Source organism: Nomascus leucogenys, chromosome 17, assembly GCF_006542625.1.
Source record: "Nomascus leucogenys isolate Asia chromosome 17, Asia_NLE_v1, whole genome shotgun sequence".
NCBI lineage: Eukaryota > Metazoa > Chordata > Mammalia > Primates > Hylobatidae > Nomascus > Nomascus leucogenys.
In genome coordinates this window covers 12891051-12917254 of record NC_044397.1, presented here as the reverse complement: position 1 = coordinate 12917254, position 26204 = coordinate 12891051, and the positions used below count along the sequence as shown (strand labels likewise).

Below are 26204 nucleotides of genomic sequence, written 5' to 3'. Positions count from 1 at the left end.
GCTCTGAAATGGAATCAATAATAAATAGCCTACCAACCAAAATAAGCCCAGGACGAGAGCAATTCACGGCTGAATTCCACCAGATGTACAAAGAAGAGCTGGTACATTCCTGCTGAAGCTGTTCCAAAAAATTGAGGAGGAGGGACTCCTCCCTAACTCATTCTGTGAGGCCAACATCATCCTGATGCCAAAATCTGGCAAAGGAACAACATCAACAAAAAAAACTTCAGGCCAATATCTTTGGTGAACATCAATGCAAAAATACTCAACAAAATATTGACAAACCAAATCCAGTAGCACATCAAAATGCTTATCCACCACAATCAAGTAGGCTTTATCCCTGGGATGCAAGGTTGGTTCAGTATATGCAAATCAGTAAATGTGATTCATCGCATAAAAAGAACTAAAGACAAAATGATATGATTATCTCAATAAATGCCAAAAAGGCTTTTGATAAAATTCAACACCCCTTCACGTTAAAAACTCTCAATAAACTAGGAATTGAAGGAACATACCTCAAAATAATAAAAGCCATCTGTGACTAAACCACAGCCAACATCATACTAAATGGGCAAGAGCTGGAAGCATTCCACTTGAAAACCAGCATAAGACAAGGATGCCCTGGCTCACCACTCCTATTCAACGTAGTACTGGAAGTCCTGGCCAGAGCAATCAGGCAAGAGAAAGAAATAAAGGGCATGCAAATAGGTAGAGAGGAAGTCAAACTATCCCTATTTGCAAATGACATGATCCTATATCTAGAAAACCCCATAGTCTCAGCCAAAAAAGATAAGCTGGTAAACAACTTCAGCAAAGCTTCAGGATACAAAATCAATGTATAAAAATCACTAGCATTCCTATAAACCAACAACAGTCAAGCAGAGTGCCAAGTCAGGAAGGCAATCCCATTCACAATTGCCACACACAAAAAATACCTAGGAATACAGCTAATCAGGGAGGGGAAAGATCTCTACAATGACAGCAACAAAATACTGATCCCCCAACCAAAAAAAAAAAAAAAACAAAAGTCAGAGATGACACAAACAAATGGAAAAAAAATTCCACACTTATGGATAGGAAGAATCAATATCGTTAAAATGGCCACACTGCCCAATTTACAGATTCAATGTTATTCCTATTAAACTACCAATGACATTCTTCACAGAACTAGCAAAAACTATTTTAAAATTCACATGGGACCAAAAAAAAGCCTGAATAGCCAAGGCAATCCTAGGCAAAAAGAACAAAACCAGAGGCATCACGCTACCCAACTTCAAACTACACTAAAGGGCTACCATAAGCAAAACAGCATGGTTCTGATACAAAAACAAACACATAGATCAATGGAACAGAATAAAAAGCCCAGAATTAGGGCTGCACAGCTACAACTATCTGATCTTTGACAAATCTGACAAAAACAAGCAATGGTGAAAGGACTCCTTATTCAATAAATGATGCCAGGATAACTAGCTCGCCAAATGCAGAAGATTGAAACTGGACCTCTTCCTTACACCATATATAAAAATTAACCCAAGATGGATTAAAGACTTAAATGTAAAACTCAAAACTATAAAATCCCTGGAAGACAACCTAGGCAATGCCATTCTGGACTAGCACACTTTTCATGATGAAAATGCCAAAGGCAATTGCAACAAAAGCAAAAATTGACAAATAGGATCTACTCGACCTAAAGAGCATCTGCACAGCAAAAGAAGCAATCAACAAAGTGAACAGACAACCTACAGAATAGGAGTAAATTTCTGCAAACTATGCATCTGACAAAGGTCTAATATATAGCATCTTATAAGGAACTTAAACAAATTTATAAGAAAAAGATAAACCATTAAAAAGTAGGCAAAGGACATGAACACTCTCCAAAAGACATACATGTGACCAACATTCATATGAAAAAAAGCTCAGCATCAATGATCATTAGAGAAATGCTAATCAAAACCACAATGACATATCATCTCACACCAGTCACAATGGCTGTTATTAAAACAATCAAAAAATGACAGCTGCTGGTAAGATTGCAGAGAAAAAGTAACACTTATACACCATTGGTGGGAGTGTAAATTAGTTCAACCATTGTGGAAGACGGTGTGGTGATTCCTCAAAGATCTGAAAAACAGAGCTACCATTTGACCCAGCAATCCCATTACTGAGTATATACCAAAGGAATATAAATGGTTTTATCATAAAAACATGTAAATGCGTTATGTTCATTGCAGCACTAGTCACAGTAGCAAAGACATGGAATCAACCTAAATGTCCATTAATGGCAGACTGGATAAAGAAAATGTGGTACATGTACACCATGGAATACTTTGCAGCCATAAAAAAGATCATGTCCTCTGCAGGAACATGGGTTGAGCTGGAGAGGCCATTATCCTTAGCAAACTAATGCAGGAAAAGAAAAGTAAAGAACACATATTCTCACTTGTAAGTGGGAGCTAAAAGATCACAACACATGGACACAGATCGGGGAACAACACACACTGAGACCTATCAGAGGGTGGAAGTTGGGAGAAAGAAGATCAGGAAAGGTAACTAATGGGTACTAGGCTTAATACTTAGGTGATGAAATAATTGGTACAACAAACCCCCATGATACAAGTTTACTTATATAACAAACCTGCACATGTACCCCTGAACTTAAAATAAAAATTCAGTGGCTAATATTTGTCAGAATGAATCATTTCTTTCCTTAAATATGTAGCCTTCCTCTGTCTTTACCCATTTTTAAAAATCCTTTTCTTAACCCCCTCTAGTTCTTCTTTATGTGTAGCATAAAACTGCAGAATTCAGGGTTTGAATGTATAAGGGTTAAGGAAAGTAATGTGCATTGGGATCCTTGGGGAAGACACATTTTATATGTATAAATGCCTACTTAAAGTATGGACTCACTTTTTGGAATTTTGTTTAGAATACCACACGATTAAGATGCTGTAAGAAAGATGTCATATGAGGGGAAAATAGTTGTAAATTTGGACTGCAAGTTATAATTTCCATTCAGAATGTAAAGAATTGAATATTAATAAGGCATTAAATGAAAGTTTTTTTTAACAGTGATAATGCCTCTGACTCTAGTTAGAAAAAAATTGGGAGAACTGTTATTGCATTTTTATACTAGCACACTTTCTGAAAAGCAATTACATTTCCTTGCCACCTCAGTTTTTAGAAAGCAAAAGGTTAGAAAATACCATAAAACTGAACATAATTTCCAAAAAACCTGAAAGTCATTGGACTGTGAGATATCTGAAATCGTATCAAAAATCAGAATTTATGGCCCTATGAGTTATGGAAAAGGAAATTGAATTGTGTTTTATTTTTAAAACATAACCACTAAAATGGTGTTTCCATAGTAACAAGGTCAATACCAGTAGCCATTACAGACCTTCCCCTTTTCTGATAGTGGGTTTAAAGATCTTTTTCAAACACCACTTTAAAAGACCTATGAAAAAACCACAGGTTTTGTGATCATTCATCTGAACCGAAAATGAAGAAAACCACACATGGAGTATTGAATTTCTCATGTTTTATGGATTACAAGCATTCATCGCTGTCGTTTTCAGAAAGAAGCCTGCCTGACTAGCTACCATGCCAACTCCTGAACTTGGGATTTGATTAGCCTGATTGTAAATCAGGACGAACAGAAGTTGTTTGCAGTAGTATTCAAACAGACATAAAAGGTGGCACAGTATTAAAAAACATACTTCTTTAACATCTAAATATTGAAAGAGTTAAGTAAATAATCCTTGCTATTAAATTTCAAAGGCTCAGATAAAATATTGTATCGCTACTAGAGGAAGGTCAGACAGATGTAGGCCACATTTTGTTGACAACAGAACTAAATAGCTATTTGGCCATAAAAATCAGTTCATTGAGCCCCACCAGGAAGTGGACTGCCCTTCCTTTTTTCTCTATATCAAGGTACACTGCTTATATGATAGTCATTTGTATAGCTTTGTCTTCTTCACTAAACTGCGAGCCCCTTGAAAGCAGAGATGTTTTATTTCTCTATGTATTCATGACGGTATTTCACATGACATTTTGTACATAAAAAATACTGAAAAAAACAAGCGGAGAATGCATCATGAAAAATGATCACAAAACAGTAACTAAAATAACACAAAATCTCTGGTTTAATTTTAGAAACAGTGTGTCAGTTAAAAATATGTACTCATGATTCTAATCTCTTTAAACCAAGAGGCTTTAGAATCTTTGTTCATAGAATCTCCAGTGGCGAAATAATGAATCCAATTGCCTGGCCCCTAGATCAATTCCTTCAGAATCTCTACAGGTGGGGCTCTGGCATCAGTATTTTCTAAAGTTACTCAGATGATTCTTATGTGAAACAAGTGTTGAGAATCATTGCTTTACACTGTTCTCCCGTGGTGCAACTGAGGATTAATTTACTTCCTACTTTAGCTATGTTTCCCCCTCAATATTGCCTCATAATACTATATTTAGCAAACCTATAAGAACTTTTATTACAACCCAGTGATTTCTTTCCCTGTAAACACTTTTTATAATAAAAATTGTCAATTAAAACAGTTTGGTCTTATGCAATTAAAACCTTTAGCCCAAATTATCATTTATAGTATTCTGTTTAATATACTTATTAGCTTTCTGTTACTGTGAATTCAGCTTTAAAATCCAGAGCTGAATACAGTACCAACATAAGAGACACTAAATAAATATCAGTAGAATCAGTATAAATATCAGTAGAATTAAGTATATGTTTTTGTGTTTTTATACATACTTTTCCCTGAGTCTGTAATACATACAGACTCATACCCTCTATGTATCTGGAAAAATTGCAATTCATCTTTTAAAACACACAGATCATATTTTTCTTCCTCCAGGAAACCTTCCCTGATGGGGATAGATCATTAAGCACCCGTTACTTTGGCACTGTCTCTGCTTCCCTTTCATGCTTCTGCTTTGCACTTATCACCTTGTACTGTCATTGATTTTTCTTCCTTTTTTTTTTTTTTTTTTTTTTGGTTTTAAAATAAGCCCTTTCTCCATTGTTGATTGTGAATAATTGGCAGCAGTTGCTAATTCAGGCCTCTCTCTGCTTTTTCTCTCAGGGCGCAACACAATCACTGGAAACAATAGAAACTCAGTCAGTGTTTACTAAAGTGAATGAATAAATGGCCATATTGAAGTGAAACAGGTGCATTTCAAAACCACTAATGTAGGCCAGGCATGGTGGCTCACACCTGTTAATCCCAGCACTTTGGGGGGCTGAGGCAGGAGGATTGTTTGAGGTCAGGAGTTTGAGGCTGGCCTGGGCAACATAGTGAGATTCCATCTCTACAAAAATATAAAAGAAAAAATTAGCCGGGTGTGGCACATGCCTGCAGACCCAGCTACACAGGAGGATGAGGCAGGAGGACTGCTTGAGCCCAGGAGTTCAACCTGCAGTGAGCTATGATTGCACCATTGCACTCCAATCTGGGTGACAGAATGAGACCCTGTCTCTAAAAAAAAAGTAAAAACAAAACAAAAAAACACTAATGCTATGAATTGAATTGTGTCCCTCCAAATTTATATGTTGAAGCCTTAACTCACTGTGCTGGCATTTGGAGTTGAGGCCTTTGGGAGACTTTGAGAGATAATTAGGGTTAGATAAATGCATGAGGGAAGGGTGGAGCCCTCACTATGGGACTGGTGCCCTTATAAGAAGAGACATCTGAGATCTTGTGTCTCTCTCTGCCATGTGAGGACACAGCAGGAAGACTGCCCTCAACAAGGCAGTAAGACGGCCCTCACCAGAACCCTATCATGCTGGCACCCAGATCTCTGACTTCCAGCCTCCAGAACTATGAGAAAATACATTTCTGTCATTTAACAATACTCGGTTTATGTTTTTTTGTTATGACATTCTGAGATGACCAATAAAACTGTGAATCAGGATTAAATTATTTGAAGAAAAAAATAATATAAACATTACAGATATTTATGCTTTCTCTCCTTTATTTCAATCCTTTAAAAATAGGTGTTTGCTTTTTCAAAGAAAAGGCTATATCAAATGCACTTAGACTGGATATTTAATAGATATTTCATGCTTTTCCCCCAGTTAGCTTCAGGCCTTTTTTTTTTTTTTTGGTATTTTCCTGATAAACTAAGAAGCCGATCAGTGGAAAATGAATTAATTTTGCAGAGCAACAATTAATCAATGAGAAAACATAAATTACCTTGGCCACTGCATTAACAATTAGGGCTATTCATTCGGTTTCCTTTTATGTTTTTTCTTACAGATGCCATTCATTAAAAACCCAGTATTCCTTGCATTGTGCTAAATATTACATCTTAAATTAATTTTTCTTTGCCTCTTCAGAGAAAACATTTAAGGTACCCTGGAAACTCCTTAATGTATTATTTATTTATTCAACTAATATTTATTGTGAATTGTGGAAATCCAATTCAGTGTTTAAAGCCAATCTAACCTGGATTCATTCTAGCATTTTCTTGGGACTGTGACTATAAACTGCCCAGTCCGTATCTGGGGAATCTACTGTATAAGCAAAGCATACAAACAGTGTAGTTTAGATTGACAATACACACACTTTTAAATTGCATGAATGAGTAACATTTTTAAAATTGGGGGAACTAATACCAATTTGTCAACATTTTACCTCACCAAATAATAACATTAAAAAGAAACAAACACCGCTGGCAGTTTTTATCTTTAGTTCACAAATGATGGAGTATTTTAACACAAAATAATTAAGGAAAATAATCAGAAGAGAATAAAGGGTGGTTTTAAAGTGTTCACATTTTGTTTAATGGATAAAAACATCCACTATGTCCCTTATTCTTCTTTTTTTTTTTTTTTTTTTTTTTTTTTGAGTCTCGCTCTGTCGCCCAGGCTGGAATGCAGTGGCGCGATCTCGGCTCACTGCAAGCTCCGCCTCCCGGGTTCACGCCATTCTCCTGCCTCAGCCTCTCCGAGTAGCTGGGACAACAGGCGCCTGCCATCACGCCCGGCTAATTTTTTGTATTTTTAGTAGAGACGGGGTTTCACCGTGGTCTCGATCTCCTGACCTCGTGATCCGCCTGCCTCGGACTCCCAAAGTGCTGGGATTACAAGCGTGAGCCATGGTGCCCGGCCCTATTCTTCTTATTTAAGTCTAAACTAGTGAAACTTTGTTCCTCTTTTCAACTATTCAAAAGTCCTTTCTTATTCTAATTCTAATTCTTTTTTATTCTAATTCTTTTGGCCCTTAAAATAGTAAGTAAACCTGGTTTAATTCTATCAGCCTTGTAGGGTCCAAATAAAAAAATGCACGTTTACTGACCTGTAATTATTTTATCTCATTTTGTCAAATACCAAAGATAAATGATGTTTCTGATACCATGGTTACTTTATATTTCTGCATTTATGCCATCTAAATATCTATGTGAAGGCTATAAACCAAAGACTAACAAATACAACAACAAAACTTACATGTGTGGACTCAGTGAAATTGCCCTTGCCATTACAATTCCAAGAATCAGAGTTGTTAAACCTGTAGAGATGAGGGAGACCTGTAAAAGAAAATACAAGGATATTGCCAGTTTAGGACAGAAGTTATTTTATTTAAAATGTTAAGTCTTTCTCATTTTTAATTGGGTAAACTTACATATAGATTTTTTTGCCTAATTCTTTAGTAGGTTATTCTTGCAGCTTGGTGTTGATAATCTCAGGCAGGTAACTTCTTATCAGATCAGTCTTGGTTCCCCACACCCACCCCAAGTAGGTGAGCAAGTATTATATATGACTGTCATCACCATGCAATATGGCTTTAAAAATTTGTAGTGGTTCCTGCATGGAATACAAAACTGGTGATTTTAGCTTATGAAAGTAAAAGTGAAATTCTGTTTCGTTTTTTCTTCAAGTCCTATTTTAGTTTTGACATGTACTTTTTTACTATCTATAATTGCTGCTTCTACTTGTCTTACTTACTCTCTTCCTTCCAACACCACACACATACCTCCCCCTCCTTTTTTTTTTTTTGAGGAGGGGTAAGTACCTCAGCTTTTTCCTCTCTGCTCTCCAGCTCTACTTTTCCTACCTGGTTTTGCCCTTTGGTCTGTGTTTCTAGGCCTGTTTTGCTTCATGTTCTGTCATTATGTCGACTGGTTAAAATATAAACTGGTCTGTGTGTGTCTGTGCCCCGTGCACTCATTATGCTAGGTTTGTGTGTCTAGTCTTAATTTTTTTAAATGAATAAGCACATTATGGATCCTTTCTCTGATAAGAAAAAATAAATATAAAACTGCTTGTATTTTATGTGAGTCTCATTAACCTTGTTTTCTGAGTTGTTAATTTTTAACTAGAAAGAAGTTTCTGTTATGAATTGGCTTATCTTCTGAGGAAGAGAGAGATTAAACAACAACCCTAAGGTCACACAGCTGGAATGTGGCAGAGAGGGAACTCGAATACAAGCAGCCTGACTCCAGATTAGGGCTCCTAACCACTCTGCTTTGCTCATGGAGCGATTTATTTAGATATCTCAATATGACACTTTTAAGGGGTATTTAGGAAAAAATGCTCAGGTATTAATAATATGACAGAATGTTAATAGCCTTCCTTTTATGAATGCCTCACTCTCTGCTCAGAAGGTAAAATTTATGTGTACACTGAATATGTGAAATGGAAAATAGTTCAATCATTTTATATAATTCACAGAAAAGCATGTTTTGATACAGTCTTGTTTGTTTCCGGATGACTATTAGGGATGGTCAGAATACTTTGAAATATTATGTCTACCCTGAGCTCTACCTGGAAGGATGAACTTCATAACTGGATACACAACATCAAACATCACAGTGAAAAGTAAAATTCAGTCAAATGTTGGATTTTTCAAAATAGAATATAAAAATATTATATAAATAACTCTTTAAAAAAATATCTTGTCAGAATGTTTGGCATTATGTAGACATAGTACCAATAATATTTTGGGTAAAATGCAAATATTCCTTGAGAGTAAGTACAAATGAGCATCTGTAGTGAACTGAATAATTATTTAATTGTTTTCATTAGAAGAGTTCAGTATTTCTCTTTAGTAATACGAATCATAAATATTGGCAAAATTCTCAAAAATTGACCAATCAACACATTGAAAATTAAATTCACTGGATGAAAAATAAGCACAATAGACATTGTAATTTACAAATAAATATATTTTAAGCCATTGAAGTGATTCATTGTTACTTCTTAATTTTAAATTGTTTAAACTACCTACACAAAAGATGGAACACTTTTCCAATAAATTAGATTTGCTTTAAATATAGTTCTTTATATTTTCTAAATTTAAAATGTGCTGTCTGACATCAAGGTATCTACCTTAAAAAGGAAAAAGGAAGAATATATTTAGTTAATACTCATCAACTATTTAATCATCGGTTCTCACAAACTAATGATTCAAACACAGTTCACTCTAGCATAACCATTAAGTAAACTAGAAGAAACTAAAGATGAATACTGTAATTAAGAACTTTGCCAAGTAGACAGTAGATTATGCAGGCAACAAGGTACATTTCTATGCCCATTTAAAATGTAAAAATTACCTTTCCAAGCTTTGCTATATTTCGGTACAAGGATAAAGGCAGAGTAAAGGTAACTGTGGAAAGTCCAATAATGAAGTGGCGACCAATAAACACATTTTCAGGATCAACTAAAACACAATAAATATTATTAAATGTTACAGGTATAAGTAACACATTGGTGACACACTGAATAGCCCAGCATTTTATAAAAATTACTTAAATATAAATACTACCTCAATTACAATAATTTCGAGTTAATACTCTCCATAAAAACATGTAAAAATAAAAATAAATCACAAAAATACAAATACGAAAAAACTTCAGGATGACTTATACTTCAAATGATGTTATAATATTTCACATTGAAATTATTTTACTAGCCTCCTTGACAGTTTTCATGCTTCTGCCTTCTTTTGTCTTCTTATAGTATACTCTTCACCCAGAAACTACAGAATTCCTTTTCTAAGGTAAAAAACATTATGTCATTCCCTGCCCAAAACTCTTTAATGACAAAATCCTTCGGGTAGAAAGTAAGCTATAGGAGGATGATGCATTTTCTAAGGTTTTTTTTTTTTTTCTATATGCAAGAGACTTGGACAGTAATACTCTAACAAAATTTCAAAAATAAAGATTTAGATTAAAATATTTAATATATTTCTATACTTTTGTCAAGAAAAAAGTGGTTTCCCTGAATGGCAGAAGCAACATATTGGATAGGGAAGAAGTCACAGGGAAGCTGCTGCAACTGGTAGACACTGCAGATTCTTGGCTATGGTCAAATACAAATAGAAAATTTTATATATATATATATATCATATATAATTATATGTTGTGTGTATAGTCACATATAAACAGAAGTTTTAAACATGAAATGAAACATACCAGGATTTATATATTTTAAAAGCTCTGCTAATTAAAATAGTCACTTAAGGAGCTATATATCTATTTCAATGAAGACACTATTGTTTAAATTTTTAGCTCATATTAAATTTCACTCAGAGATCATGTCGTTATATTGTTACAATGTCTTCAGTGGTACCAAGCCGTTGTGCATCAACTTCTGCATAGTCTAAAGTCTATAAAGATCCAGTCTTAAATAAGTGAATGATTGTGGTAAGAAAATAAAAGCTATTATCCTAAACAATGAAACTAATTTTCTTAGATGGCTAATAAACTTACAAGAAAATTTCAAGAAAGAAATTTCAAAATGACATAAATTTTTACCACATATATGTATTATATATATGATTATTAGATTATTAGTATTTTCTATATATGTAGTATATATATGTATATGGTGTGTATATATGTGTATGTGTGTATATATATTATATATGGAATATTTAATTATTAATATTAATGGACTAGTTGAAATCAGCCATAACTAAATAGTCATTATAAAATTAAGAATTAAAACAACAAAACAGGAAAGTCAATTCCAAAATCCCTGAACTCACTATTTACATATTTGTGGTGAACATAATTTGAACCAAATTATTTGTGTATCTATTTCTATTTACCCTTTAGACCTTTTGCTTCACTGGGAAGTTGCTAAGGGCTAGATAAACGCTGACACAGAGTGCTATGATCAACAGGTAGGAGCTTAATAACTGAGGATCCTATATGCATAAAGGACGTTTTTCACTAATGCTCTAATGAGATCTATTACCTATATGGATCTATCAAAAATGCACTCAAGTATGCATTTTAAATGTTTAAACAACAGTAACGAAAGGTGAAAATTGAAATTTTTGAAAATAAAATTTTTGAAAAAATTTAAAAGCATGTAAACATATTATTTTTTATACCAACATTTCTTGTTACTTTGACTTATATCAACAGCCAAGGTTTTGGCTACCAGAGAAAAGTATAAACATTTGCCTACTTGTCAATTTAAGACATTAGTGATATATTTCAGAATAAAAATAGAGCTTTGGTAAGAATTTTATACTGTCTACTTCTAAAAATACTCTGGCATAATATTATGCCTCACAAGATATACAGAGTGAACATTATGAACTGTCACACCCCAAAATGGTGAAGATGCTGTAAGAATAAAGTTGTGTTCTTTGCCATATGACCTACATTTTTAAAAGTCATTTTTGATTATTACAAAATTGATAACCAGGAAGAGGGCTTCAAAGGACCATTAGCCTTTTCTGTAATATTTTATGAAGAGTGTTATTCATACATTGTTCGTATAATTAAAAGTCAATAAAAATTAAGAATCAAAATGTTTCTATCAAGGAAAGGTAAATTAATTGTGGTCACTCTAACTGTACAGTAGGTACTGTACAGAATGCTGAACTTCCATTAAAGTATATATATATTTATGTTTTGATATGAGAATATGTTCTTAAAATATTACTAAGAGAAAGAAGCATGTTATAGAACAAGATGTACAATGTTATATTATTCTTATGAATATCTGAAATTACATGTATTCTTAAAACTCTGAAAGCATACATTAAAAAGGAAAAAGGAAGGAAGGAAGAGGAAAAACAGGAGGGGGTTGAAAGGATGGTTTCCACCTGGTTGTCTCAAGAGGAGGAGATTATTAGTATTTTCTATTTTCTCCATTTTGGTTGTCTGTGTTTTCTAATATTTTTCAAATAAATCGGTGCTACTTTTCGAATAGGAAAATACAGTAATAAAATATATTTTTAAATTAGTAATCTTCTTTTGAAAAACCTTGGAGGCCAGGTGAGATGGCTCATGCTTATAATCCCAACACTTTGGGAGGCTGAGGTGGACAGATTGAGCTCAGGAGTTGGAGACAAGCCTGGACAACATGGCAAAACCCTATCTCTACAAAACCGGGCGTGGTGGTGTGCACCTGTAATCCCAGCTACTTGTGAGGCTGGGGTGGGAGGATCACCTGAGCCTGGGAGGTCAGGACTGCAGTGAGCCAATTATGCCACTGCACTCTAGCCTGGGTGACAGACTGAGACCCTGTCTCAAAAAAAAAAAAAGAGAGAGAGAGAAAAGAGAGAAGGAAAGAAAAACCCTTACAAAAAACCTTGAAAAATAACAAACAAAAATCCCATGGATCTCATGATTAAAAGATAACTGCAGTTTATATGTAAATGTATTTCTTTCTTATTTTTTCTTACTTGTATATGCAAATAGAAAATTTACATAACCTAGATTATGTTGTATGTCTTGTATTATATTGTGACCACTTTCCCTTAGCATTCTACCCACTCATGTGGCCTCAGCTTATGCATTCATGCTTTGGGGTTTGGGGGCTGGCACAGAAGCTACAGACAGTTCAGGGTAACAATAATAATGGCGAATAGTACTGGGTAAGTCTACTGTATGCCAGGAACTACCTGTCTCACCTCTTTTGCTTCACACAACTATTCTATGAAGCAGATGATATTCTGATTCATAATTTAGAGATGAGGAAACTGGAACTCGGAGAGGACAACTAACCTTCTCAAGGTCACAAAGCTGGTCATTAGTGAATCTGTGATTTGATAGCTATGTCGCCATGATTTCAAGTTCCACTAAACCCTATGTGAGGAATAGGTGTACTTTCTAGCTCTAGGTTTTGTTTCATTTTCTTTTGTATGTCTCTAGAATGAGTGATTCAAGCACTAAGAGGAAAGGTGTTTTTGCATCAATCTCCTCAACTGTAATAGCAACCATAGAGAGTGTCACAATGAAATGGGGATTATGTAGTTTGGATGAGAAGCTCTTCAAAGCAAAAAGACACATGATCTCTGAATTATTCTAAAAACCATGACATAGTGAAAAGTTGAACAGGGAGTGGAGTTGTAGCAATATGTTGAAAAGGTCTGCTTGAGAATGTTCACACTGGCTTTTTGTAATTACCCTAAACTGGAAACGACACAAATGTCCCTGAACTGGGTGATATATACACTATTGTACATCCATAAAATGAAATGCTTCTCAGAAATAATTTGTTAAAAAGGGCAAACTACTGATATATCAAAAGACACAGCTGAACCTCAAATGCACCTTTCTAAACAAAAGAAGCCAGACTCAAAAAAGCTACATATGGTATGATGTCATTTACCTAGCATTCTGAAAAAGGCAAAACTGTAGGGAGAGAAATCTCATCAGGAGGTTGGAAGAGGGAGCTGGAGATTAGGGTTTGACTACAAAGGGAAATAGGGAAAACTGGAGAGAGCGATGGAATTGTTCTGCATTATTTTTATTATTTTTAGAGACAGAATCTCTCTATGTGGCTCACACTCCTGGGCTCAAGCAATCCTTCTGCTTCAGTCTCTGGAGTAGCTGGGACTACAGGCACATGCTACTGTGCCTGGCTTGTCATTCTGTATTTTGATTGCAGCCGTGCTTATATGACTCTATGCCTTTGTCAAAACTCACAGAATATAGTTTTTTTTTTTTTTTTTTTTTGAGACAGGGTCTCACTCTGTTGCCCAACCTGCAGGGCAGTGGCACGATCACACTCACTGCAGCCTCCACTTCCTGGGCTCAAGTGATCCTCCCACCTCAGCCTCCCAAGTAGCTGGGACCACAGGTGTAGGCACCATGTCCTGCTAATGTTTGTACTTTTTGTAGAGACGAGGTTTCACTATGTTGCCCAGGCTAGTCTTGAACTCCTGAGCTTAAGTGATCCACCCTCCTCTGCCTTCCAAAGTGCTGGGATTATAGGCGTGAGCCACCATGCCTGGCCACAGAATATAGATTTTAAAGGATTAGTTTTACTCTATTAAATTATACCTTAACACAAATAATGGGGAAAATAGTCTGCTTGCTTATTTAAGAAATCACATAGTTTAAATAGTACATGAAAAAATGTTAGCCCAGAGAGCTGGTGATATGAAGCATAAAAAATTTAAAATATAAAGTATTCTAAGTATATAAATAGTAACAACACTTTTTCAAACAGCTAAATAGGAACTAAATTATGTGTAAAAGTAGATCAAAACTTTAAGATCAGAATGGATCATGGAAATTGTGAGATACCTGAAGTAATCCAATAATTTCACTTTCAAATTTTTTATTTATAAATTATTATGAACCATGTTAACTATAAATATCTATATAAAATAAATATATTTAAATCTTTACAATTTTTATTTTGACTTACCTCCTGGGATTCTTTGAAAAACTTTGCTCAAAGTATCTCCAGCTATTATATTGTAACTTATCATTGCTAAAAACATAATTAAAATAAGAGTCATCAATAAGCCATCTCATCTTTCATCCTAAATATTTTGAAAGCAATCAGTTATTACTTCCCAAATATTGGAATAATCCTACTGCTTTCAAATGTATATTATGATTATTAATTTGGACAACTTTAAAGATAACTGGACAACAGATCTATGGTACAGTATCAATTTGTATTAAAAAAAGATTTTCTCTTTACAAGTTGATTCATCTTAGAATACCTTTAAGTAGCAAGTTTTGGTAGTTATTAAAAATGCAATTGATTTTGTTGTTAAAGTTCAGTTTCCAAACCCCTTTTCAGGAACACATGTACTGCATAAAGTGAGGAATAATAATAGAAAAATTTGAAGACACTAATATATCCCCTCCATTAAAAAAGTAAGACATTTTTGGGAAATATATTCTTAGCCTTCTGTGGAGACATATGGAACTAGTGGTTTGAACAATAGCTTCCATAGTACTGATTTTTAAAAATGAAGTCAATTTGGCCATTGGTGAATATTAACATTTCATTTTTTAAGAAGTGTTAGGTGACATTCTCACCATTATGGTATAAACTTTAAATAGCACATTGGCCTGCTACATGACTTCCACAAATCCTTTGCTTTTTTTTTTTTTTTTAAAGTATTAAGCCTTACAAGAAATGTGTTATTTCTCTTATTCACTCTTTATTCTAGGTCATTCAATTTTTAACCAAGTACAAAAAGCCCAAACATTAACCCAGTGAAAATAACCCTCATTTTATTTAAAACAAATAGTCAGAAAATAAATCAAAAGGACCAGAAAATAAGGAAGAAAATGGTTAAAGAAGTAAACATTTAATTTGGGAAAGATTTCAACTGCTATAGTGATATTCTTTAATGACTATTAAAAGTATTTTATTCAGAAATGACCATATGCTTATGCACTTAATTGCAATATTTATCTTCACAGTCAACTTACCTATAAAAGGATACAAAAACTGAAGAATAGAGAGGAGCAGATACCCTGGAAAGCCAAAGGTTTTATTGACCAAAGACTGGTAGGTGTCTGTTCCAGAGAGGGCCCCCCCTTTTATCAATAAAACAAGGGAAAAGTCTGTGGCAAGAACATCAATTAAATGTCAGATTACATGTAATACAAATATTTTTCATGTTTTAACTTAATTACCATCAAAAAAGGGAAATTTTAAATAAGCATTTAATTTAATGCTGCAGTATTAGCAGAGCCAGACTAACTTTCTTTTCATAAAACATTACCTTTTATTAAACAGTAATGTTTCCAGTTACATATTTTTCAATCAAGATGCAAATATATACTTAACATACCCATGCAAAGAACAGGACAGAAAAGAAAACAGACTCGAGTCAAACTGCCAGTGTTCCATTTTACTTTCCTGATGTAACCAACGCAGCAAATATTATCAGGTTGAGGCTCAATTGTCAAGGAATAGGATGTAGGTAATCAAATATTTCATAGTATTCAATGTGTGAAGATTGAGAATTAAAGGTGTGGTAGCATTTAGAAAACAATACATTTAGGAGAGTCAGAGCATTTGTTTTATAATATAATAAAATTAGTAACTTTATTTTATAGTTATTATGATTAAGAAAGAGACACTCTATGAAATTTTGCTGTTAAAATTTACATTTTTGGCCGGCACAGTGGCTCACGCCTGTAATCCCAGCACTTTGGGAGGCCAAGGTGGGCATATCTCGAGGTCAGGAGATCGAGGCCACCCTGGCCAATGTGGTGAAACCCCGTCTCTACTAAAAATACAAAAATTAGGCAGGTGTGGTGGCACACACTTGTAGTCCCAGCTACTTGGGAGGCTAAGGCAGGAGAATTGCACGAATCCAAGAGGCAGAAGCTGCAGTGAGCCGAGATTCTGCCACTTCACTCCAGCCTGACAACACAGCGAGGCTCCGTCTCCAAAAAAAAAAAAAATTTACATTTTAAGAAACTTCGATTGAAGTTAAAGATAGATATATACAGAAATTATATAATGAAAAGTCAGTTTCCCTCATTGTTTTCATTTAACTCAATGTTTTTTACAGAAAGACACTGCAGTTGTATTTGGTACACAGCTACGCACAATGTGAGATACTTGTTCTCTTTTTTCTCTTTCTCAATTTTATCCATTAAGTAATATGGAAATGCATTAAAATGCAAGCCATTGCAATATGGTTTCCCCTTGATTCCCTCCCATGTCAGTGAAACTTCTTTCAACAAGATCATCAGTGATCTTCAAGTTGATAAATCCAATTGATACCTCCTAGATCTTACTCTTATTTGCTCTTTTGGAACACTGTTTTTCATTGTTGTTGATCATTCCTTTTTTTTCTCAACCATTCTCCTTTGGCCTTTGTGACATCTCTTTCTTGTGGTTTTCTTCCTACTTTTTTGGTCATTTATACTCAATTTTTCACCAGTTTATTTTACTCTACTCAAGTCCTGGATGCTTGGACTTTTTTTTCTCACTTTTTTTTTTTTTTTTTGAGATGGAGTCTTGCTCTGTCCCCCAGACTGGAGTGCAGTGGTGCCATCCTGGCTCACTTCAACCTCCGCCTCCCAGGTTCAAACAATTCTCCTGCCTCAGCTTCCTGACCAGCTGGGATGGCAGGTGCCCACCACCACGCCTGGCTAATTTTTGTATTTTTAGCAGAGACGGAGTTTTGCCACGTTGGCCAGCCTGGTCTTGAACTCCTGACCTCAGGTGATCCACCTGCCTAGGCCTCCCAAAGTGCTGGGATTACAGGTGTAAGCCACCGCGCCTGGCCTTTTTTCTCACCCTTCAAGATGTACTAGTGTGATCTCACTTATTCTGTGGTTGCAATTTTCATTTAGATGTTAGTAACCTCTAAATTTGTGTTTCCAGGTCAGACCCCCTTCAAAACTTCAGACTTCTACAGCCAGCTGCCTAATAAATACTTTGCCTTTAAGATCTCATAGGCATCTTAATTTTAAAATATATAAATTCTAATTTGGTTATCGGTTCTGGAATTTGATTCTCTATCCATATTTCTCCAATCTGTAATTAGTATCAACAGAAACTTAAGAATTTCCCCAGACTTATCTTATTAATCATTAAATTATTTCATTACTTTCTATATTCCTGTGGTTACTAAGTCTATTAACTATTGCATCAGAATTATTCAAATGTAGCCCCTAATTTGTAATCTTAACTTGCCTTATGGTAGAGCTTTGGCCTTCATAATTTCTTGTCTGGAGTACTGCAATAACCCCCTAATAGTTCTTTTACCCACCAATCTGGCCCCCAACCAAGACACCTTTGATTTCTCCTTCCTACCAAGACAGTCTCAACATTTTCCCTCCACCAGGTGGATCTGGCCATAGGTTACCATAAATCTAATTGTGTCTTCTGCTTAAAATATTTCAGGGAGACCCATTAATGCCTTTGGATAAAAATTATTTATTAGCTGTGTGGCCTTGGGTGAAAGATTTGAGCTCATCTGTAAAGTAAGGCAATATGGCACCCTTGAAGAGTGGTGTGAAGATTATGGTGTTTAAATGTCCACCACAATGCCTACTGTCTTGTAGAAGCTGAGTGGGAACTAACACTGTTTCTACTTATTTTTGACAAGCTGCATGTGACAGTGGGAAAAGTATTGTATTTGGAGTCAGATAATAATGATAACAACCACAAACTACTAGCAAATGCTTACACAATGCTTTTCTGTGTGGTAGGTCTTTTTCCAAATACTTTACAAATACTAGTTATTTTTAATCTTCACAACAACCAGAGGTAGGCGCTATTATCATGCCCATTTAACAGATGACAAAAGTGAGGCATGAAGGTTAAGTAAATTGATCTCTACAGAAGTAGTAAAATAAGAATCAGTACTTAGGCCGTAGTAGTCTGGCCTCAGAATCCATGAGCTTAATTAAAATCCCAACTCTGTTGCCAGTAACTTCAGACCTTGGCTAAGTCATTTTAACCTATTGAAGTCTAAATTTTCTCCTCCAAAAAAGTAAAACATGAATACCTACCTCAGAAAGATTTCACATTACAACTGCATTATGCTCAGCATCTAGCTCAGGAAGTGGTAATGATTATCATTACATGAGAGGCTTCCTATCTGCCTTTGCAAACCTCTCCAACTGCCCCTCTCTCCATTTGCAAACACCAACCCTACACTTTAGCCAGACTAAATCACTTGTTCAGTTGCATTTTGCATTCCCACATTTCGATCTGCTTCCATTTTCTCTGCTAACTCATTTTTTTTTTTTTTTGATAAATACTCAGAGGAAGTGTCTCCTCCTCCCTAGAACATTCCTGCTCTTTTGAGGCTAGGTTAAATGCCAGTTTCTGTCATCATGTACATATTTTTATTATGGTTTTTTTAATAAAGTAGTATAATTATGTTTTTTTTTCTTGCTTGGCACACTATATTGTGAGCTTCAAAAAGGCAGGGATAATGTTCCTCATTGCTATATCTGGCACACTGGTGATCAGTATATATTTGTTGAATGAATCAGTGATCAATATAGCAGGATTGCTATATATCTACCTATCGGATTCCAATTTAATGTGATAAATGACCTAATAAATATATTTTTATTTAATTAAATTTATTTATTTATTTATTGTTGAGACTGAGTCTCACTCTGTTGCCCAGGCTGGAGTGCAGTGGCGCAATCTCCGCTCACTGCAACCTCTGCCTCCCGGGTTCAAGCGATTCTCCTGCCTCAGCTGCCTCAGCTTCCTGAGTAGCTGAGACTACAGACGTGAGTTACCACATCCAGTTAATTTTTGTATTTTTAGTAGAGACGGGGTTTCACCCTATTGGCCAGGCTGGTCTCGAATTTCTGACCTCAAGTGATCCACGTGCCTCGGCCTTTCAAAGTGCTGGGATTACAGGGGTGAGCCACTGTGCCCAGTCCTAAGAAGTATTTTTTAAAATATCCTGCAAACACAAAGGACATATCAATAAATTCTACTTCCTTTGCTTAAAATTAGGAACTGCTTCACAAAAAAGTTGAATAATGCCTTGCAGGAAGAACAAGGTTTCACCAGGTAGAGAAGAAAAGGAATGTCAGGCAGGAGGACTATCAATGGGAAGATGGTGTGAAAGCTCATTCTGTCTCTGGGTAACAGAATTCTCCATGATGGCTGAGAATGTCTGCATGAGACTGTTGGTCACAGAGTGAGAGAGCAGTTAGAATAATTGGAATGAGACTAAAAATGCAGACTATGGCCAAACTATGAAGGAATTTAAATGCAATATTTTTGTTGTTGTTGTTGTTGTTGTCCTTACAGAAACTCGGATTGTTTTGATTAGGGGAGTTTACAGAGTTCAGGCTGAGGTTTTATAAAAATAACTTGCAGCAGTATGGAGGACTGATGAGAAAGTAGACAGATGCTGGAGGCAGGAAAACTGAACAGCAGGTCACTGGTCAAGAAGGAGAATCAATGAGCTAGATGCTGAGAATAATGCAGCCATAATGTGAAATCTTTTTGAGGTAGGTGTTTATGTTTTACTTTTTTGGAGGAGAAAATTTGGACCTCAGTAGGTTAAAATGGCTTAGCCAAGGTCTGAAGTTACTGGCAACAGAGTTGGCATTGATTCTCATTGATTCTTATATAATTTATATACAATATATATACTTATGTCACAGAGAGGAGGCAACCAATTTCAGAGATGGTATGAAGGCTTGCTGAAGAAGGGTATGGTTGGGATGAGAACACTGAGCATTTTATAAAAGTTCAAAATGATCGCTTAAAGGTAAAAATGTGTTAAGAATTTAGTTGATAATAAATGTAAATGCTTTCATTTGCTTATAAAATACAGGCTACAAATGTATTCCCTTAAAAGTTTTAGGTATCTTAAGTATTAATCACTATAATATTTTGATTTCCCTTTAAATATATTGTATGCAACTTTTTAAAAATTCATGAATGAATCTGTTACTTAACAGAGGAATTTTCTTTTAAATAATTTTGTATGCTCAGACAAAAATTATTTTACATTAATCAACAAATTTGAAAATTTTAAGGCAAATTAGAATTATTTGCTGTAAATTTTTATAATTCTTTTTGTTCTCCAACATTTCACAACATAAAAACAGAACTTAGAAAAACTTGCTGTTGAACTGAACATACCTCATTAGTGGCCTTAAAAGGCAAAATAATAATTCTAGAGGCAAACCACTGATTAATTATAGCTCCAATCTGAAGAAAAATTCAACATTATACCCTACATGTAGATTTTGCTCTTAAAAGCCTAATTAAGAAAAAAAATGAATCAGCCTATATATCTTTTTCACTTTTATGTGGTCATCCTTTATTTATCAGTAATTTAAGAATTTGGATCATGCAAGTAAATTTATGAGTTAGTAATTTCCACTAATAAGTAAATTTGCAATATGTGAATTTGCAAAGAACTTCTCACAGTTATTGTTATAGGTTTATATATGGCATTACTTGAAAAAGTTATTCACATTATGATTTATTTATATGTAATACGACTTGGCTTTAGTATACTGTTCATTCTCCTCAAGTCCTGAACTTGTGGATGATGCATATTTTTAAATTTTTTCTACCTACCTGTTTACAATGTGAGTAAATGTTTACAATGCACTTAAACCATAGTGATTATGGTGGAAATTAATTATTTGTCAGTGCTGATGGGAAACAGGAAATTTAAGAATGACAGGGACAAATCCTTGAATGAGATTTCTTTTTTAGTGTAATAAATGCCCCAATAAGTAGACTGAAATTTTTAAACACCAGCAACTCTTAATAAGCACAAAGTTATAGGTCCCATGCTGCTAATTTATGGGTCTTAAGTTATAAATTAAGAGCTGTAATAACTAGAAGCAGTTTAGGTCTTGAGGGTGGGGGTGGTAGGAAGAAGGCAGGGAGTTCAATGCCTCTCTAGCTTTGAATTTGGAAACTATTTCATGCTTTACTGTCCCTTTGTCAGCCTGAGAAAAAACTAGCTGAGTGTTGGGCAGGTCTTGGAAGCCTGAGGTTTTACAAGAGATGGCATCTTGGCAGGATCTCTAAAAGCAGAGCTGAGACAGACATTCTTGGGCAAGGGGTCTGTGGATGAAGTGCTCCAGAAGAAGGGGAATTGAGAGGACAGGGCAAGGTGAAGAGTTCAGCAAGTACTGCGGTGGTGGAGCCCTGGAGCTCCAACTGTACCACACGTTACTCCCTCATGGAGGCAAGGAGACCCCCTTGAGGCCCAGGGCAACACTCCAGAACAGAGGGCAGCTGAGGTGTTTTGCACTAGCTGGTAAAAGGGCATCTAATCCACCACAGCAGCAACTCCTGTGAGTGGTGTCTGTTTTTGATCATTGCCACCTCTTTCACAGTGATCCTAAGGTAGAGGAAAGACGCCGTGTTTGTCATAAGGTGAGATGGTCAGATGACACAGACAACAAAAAGAAGAGATGATTATGAGTTGTAAAGCCTGCATTTAAATGGGAGAGTGACAAAACGTGGGTGGGAATGAGTGTGGGCAGGCATAAGCCAGGCGGAGAGGCTTGATGAGCCCTGCTGGTTGATCACCAGAGCTTCATTTCTACCTCCACAAACAACAGCTGAATAAGGTTGCTCATTCACACACATCTGCCTATGAAGCCCTGCTATCTGCACTTTCAGAGCACAGTCTTCTCTTAGCCTTAATGAAGCTTTAAAATGACTTCCCCATCTACTACTTTCTGCAGAAAGTGAAAAAGGCACATGAAAAGGATTTAGGCTTGGTAATATATAATGCTATTCTACTTTTTCTAATCTGTTTAAAGGATTAGTAAGAAAAGTAAATCTCCTGAGGCATAAATGCTTAAATTCTTTAGGATTCTTTGATGCACTTTTTAATTAACTAGGAAATTCAGTTGCAGCATGTGTGTGTGTGTGTGTGTGTGTGTGTAGTTATTGCACAGTTGAAGTTGCAGAAATAAGAAATTATATAGTATTTTACCTGTAACATATGAAACCCAGAATAAAAGCAATATTCCCAAAGGAAACCCAGCTTGCTTCATTGAATAAGGCAATCCTGAAAAAACATAAAATGCCCCACCCTACACATTAACAAGAAAGCTAGAAATATAGAAACTTCCCACTTCAATTTCTGCATATAATAGGTAAAGTCAATTTATATACTTATATGACATATTTGTAAGTTGCACACAGGACAGTATCAATATTAAATGTTAGGTATTAATACTTATTTCAGAATAAAATATTATTAGCTTAGGGACAAGTTAAGAGAGCAAGTTTCTGAGGTGACGGAATAAGAATTAGAAAGCAGCAAATGAAAAACAAATGCCAGTTCACACAAATAACATTTACTTCAGGGTAAGAGTGACATAGCCCTGCAATATGTGGAAAGTCATTACCTCAAATCCTTCCTTACCTGCTAGCCAAGAAGGCAGAGAGGATAATAAGGAGCACAGAAGGGTTATGGAATATTAAGAAAGACAGACTCTGGAGTCAAAATGGGGCTACTACGTAGGAAAAAAATGGGAGAAAAATGAGAAGGCGAAAGTATTTTTTATAATGCTCAAAGGGGTACATAAAATTATTTCTTATAATGTTGGGGGAAATTGACAACTTTAGATTATGGACAATAAAATATTTAAAACAAACACAGTTAACATATTTCCAGTCAAAATTTTTATTCTCTGAAAAGTTTTCCCTTAAAGAAAAGCAAACAAGCTGCTGAGCAGTGGTACTGTTTAGCATTGCTGACATGGCTTAGCTTAACACGTTCACATCAGGAATTAACTCTAGAATTCTTCTAAGTACAGCTGCTCATACCTTCATGGTACATGGAGGTAGAATTGTAAACAAGTCTTGGTCCCTGTTTCCTTCTACTTTACCTCAGGTAACTCCATTTTATGTATCATTTGGAGAAAAAAAAAGACTATCTATAGAAAAATGTAAAATCAAGGACCATATTAACTGGTGAAAAGTAAGAAAAGTAACTCAAGAGTAAGAAAAGTAACTCAATCCAGATAAATGTTTAATTTTCAGGTGATGACAGAGACAAAAATGTCGCAGCTTTATAAAACATTGTATTCTCAAAAAGTATTGCATTTTGCAGGATTTTGTTTTCTTCTTGTCTTTTCTGAGATAGAGTGTTTTCAGATACCAAAAAGAATAATAACCACTGAAAATATAGCTGCTTTTATTACTATAATGCAATGCACTTTTAACTTTTTTCAGTAAATTTCCCTTGCTTCTAACACAATGGGAAAATCTGAGCTATTTATTTATTTTAATTCTGATTGTATGGGTCCTTTATTAGGAAAATTATACGCATTTTCAATTAACAAATTTGCATTGTTGACTAAATGATATTTAAAATTAATACATTGTAATAATTTTGTACTTTAAAATTTAACATTGTATAGATAGGTAAAGAATGTATGAATTTAATTTTTCATAAGATTGGTATGTTTTCATATTCAACTTTTCACCTCCAACATTTACAAATATCTGGAAGTTTTATACTTCTAGAAGGTTAAAGAAAGATGATTCAAATAATGATGGACACTTCAGTAAGTGGAAAAAGTACATTTGGTAACACTAGCAATCAACCACACAACCTACAGAAAAATGATTCACCATCACCCATATGCAGTTTAACCTTAATCTACCACATGTGGAAAATGCTCTCAACTGTGGAAACAGTGTGAATTACAGCCCCATCTTCAGCATAAAAGACACGCATACATACTGTTACACTAGAAAAAAAGGAAGGCTTTTATGGAAGAAAATTACCAATTTTCTTATTTAAGTCTTTTTTTCTTTAAAAATCATTAATGAACACTAGCAGCGTAGCGAGTCTTAAAATTTGCCCTTTCACTTAAAATTTAAACCAAAACAAAATACACTTACCTATTATACCAGATCCTATAATCGAGTTGACAACATTAAAAAGAGCAGCAGACTGACAGGTTTTCTCTTTATACTCATGTTCAGAAACAAGGGTTTCTCTGTCATCTAGATCTCTCTAATAGATGAAATAGCAATTATAAGCAAATACTAGTTCAGAAAATTAGAAAAGTAACAAATATGTAATGCAGGATACTAGCACGATTTTCTAGTAATAATAAGTAATGTCACTAATGAAAATAAAATAATGCCGGGATAACAGAAATAAAGAATAGCAATAATAGCTAGTAATTCAACAGAGCTTGGTAAGCAAACTCCATCCTAAAATTTCCAGATTACAGCTGTCCCAGCTGCTAAGTACAGGATCTGTTAGCAATTCAGTGATATGATTTTGTGAAATTAAAGTGACTGCTAAGAAAAAAAAAAAAAAGTCAGATTAAGGCAAAACTTTTTCTCCCAGAGAACTTTTTGCGGTGCTAAACCAAGAGCCCAGGTGAAGGTAGGTGACCTGACCTGTTGCAAGGTGAATGAAATTTCCGGAAAACTGGCTTCAGAACCTGCCCAGTCGCTAGTTTTACCTGCGGCGGGATGACAGGCTCCTGCCTCTGGTAGCCCATGGCTGAGCTGTGTCCTGGGCAGGTGGCAAACGCTGGGGCTGGGTACGGATTCGCACCCGGCCAGCCTCCTCCGCCACCTCGCACACAGCCGAGGTCCGCGTGTAGCCGCAGAGCTGCAGGGAGCCAGTTCCACAGGCGCCCCCTGCTCCCTCGGCAGGCCGCGAGGGCTGCAGCCCCAAGATCTCTAGGCTGTGGCAGCCTGGGGCGCTTTTCCACCGGAGTTCGCCCAGACAAATGTGTTTTTCCTCCGGATGCGGAGATGCTGCAGGATGTTTCTGATCCGGGCAGCCCTGTCTCCCCGCCTCTCCACTCCACACCCCCGCCTCCCTCAGAGAACAGGGAGAGCTACTCTTCCCCGGAGCGGCAGAGGACAACTTGTTCCACCCACGCTGCCCTGCCCAGATTTCACAGTTATGACCGCCTCGTTGCAGTCCGTCCTAAGTTAGCTGCTCCTTTGCTGGGGTCTGAAGCCTGGGTAAGAACGCAGAAGCACCCTTGGGCCCATGGGACATCTTCCCTATTAGCACCTCCTCCTCGCTACCCCTCTTCAATGGCAGAGACGACGAGTGAAAATTTGGGACTTTTATTGTAATGGAAATGGAAAGACTCATAAGAAAATGAATAGCAAAACAAAAACTTTCCTAGGGTTTTAGCAAACTTGACTACTGAGCATGCTTTGGTCAAACACTTCCTGGTAACTTTTTAGAAAAAGGAGCGATAGAGAAAATGAAGGTGGATTATTACTGGATTCAGGTAATGAACCTTGAAAGGGGAAAGAGGAAGGAGTACAAGGGTTTGGGAAAGGGGTGGCACCTACAGTGTCTGAGCTAGAAAGAATCTTCAATGACCACCTATTCAGTCCTCTTACATTACAGATGAAGGAACAAGCCCAGAGAGTATTCAATATCAGAGACAGAATGCATGAGACAACAGTTTCAGGGGCAATAAGAGCGGTGATATGCCATCATACTTACCAAATTCTGCCTTCCCTTGATATCCATAGGGGATTGGTTCTGGAACCCCTGCAG

General features: G+C 35.8%; 1 protein-coding gene across 2 annotated transcripts in view; it reads right to left on the bottom strand.

Annotated features, from left to right (window-relative positions):
• SLC38A11 (solute carrier family 38 member 11) overlaps nt 1-25396 on the bottom strand; it is a 57208-nt gene extending 31812 nt beyond the window's left edge. The window contains exons 1-6 of one of the 2 annotated variants that reach the window (XM_030796053.1): nt 25138-25396; nt 24563-24677; nt 15655-15789; nt 14630-14695; nt 9565-9671; nt 7460-7539 (exon numbers count right to left, since the gene is read on the bottom strand). In XM_030796053.1, coding sequence (XP_030651913.1) covers nt 7460-7539; nt 9565-9671; nt 14630-14695; nt 15655-15789; nt 24563-24677; nt 25138-25176 — 542 coding nt within the window. In that variant the 5' untranslated portion in view covers nt 25177-25396. Of the gene's footprint in view, nt 1-7459; nt 7540-9564; nt 9672-14629; nt 14696-15654; nt 15790-22640; nt 22702-24562; nt 24678-25137 lie in introns of those variants that run through there. The other variant, XM_012496293.2, reaches the window with a different exon arrangement.
• Nucleotides 25397-26204: the final 808 nt, after the last annotated feature.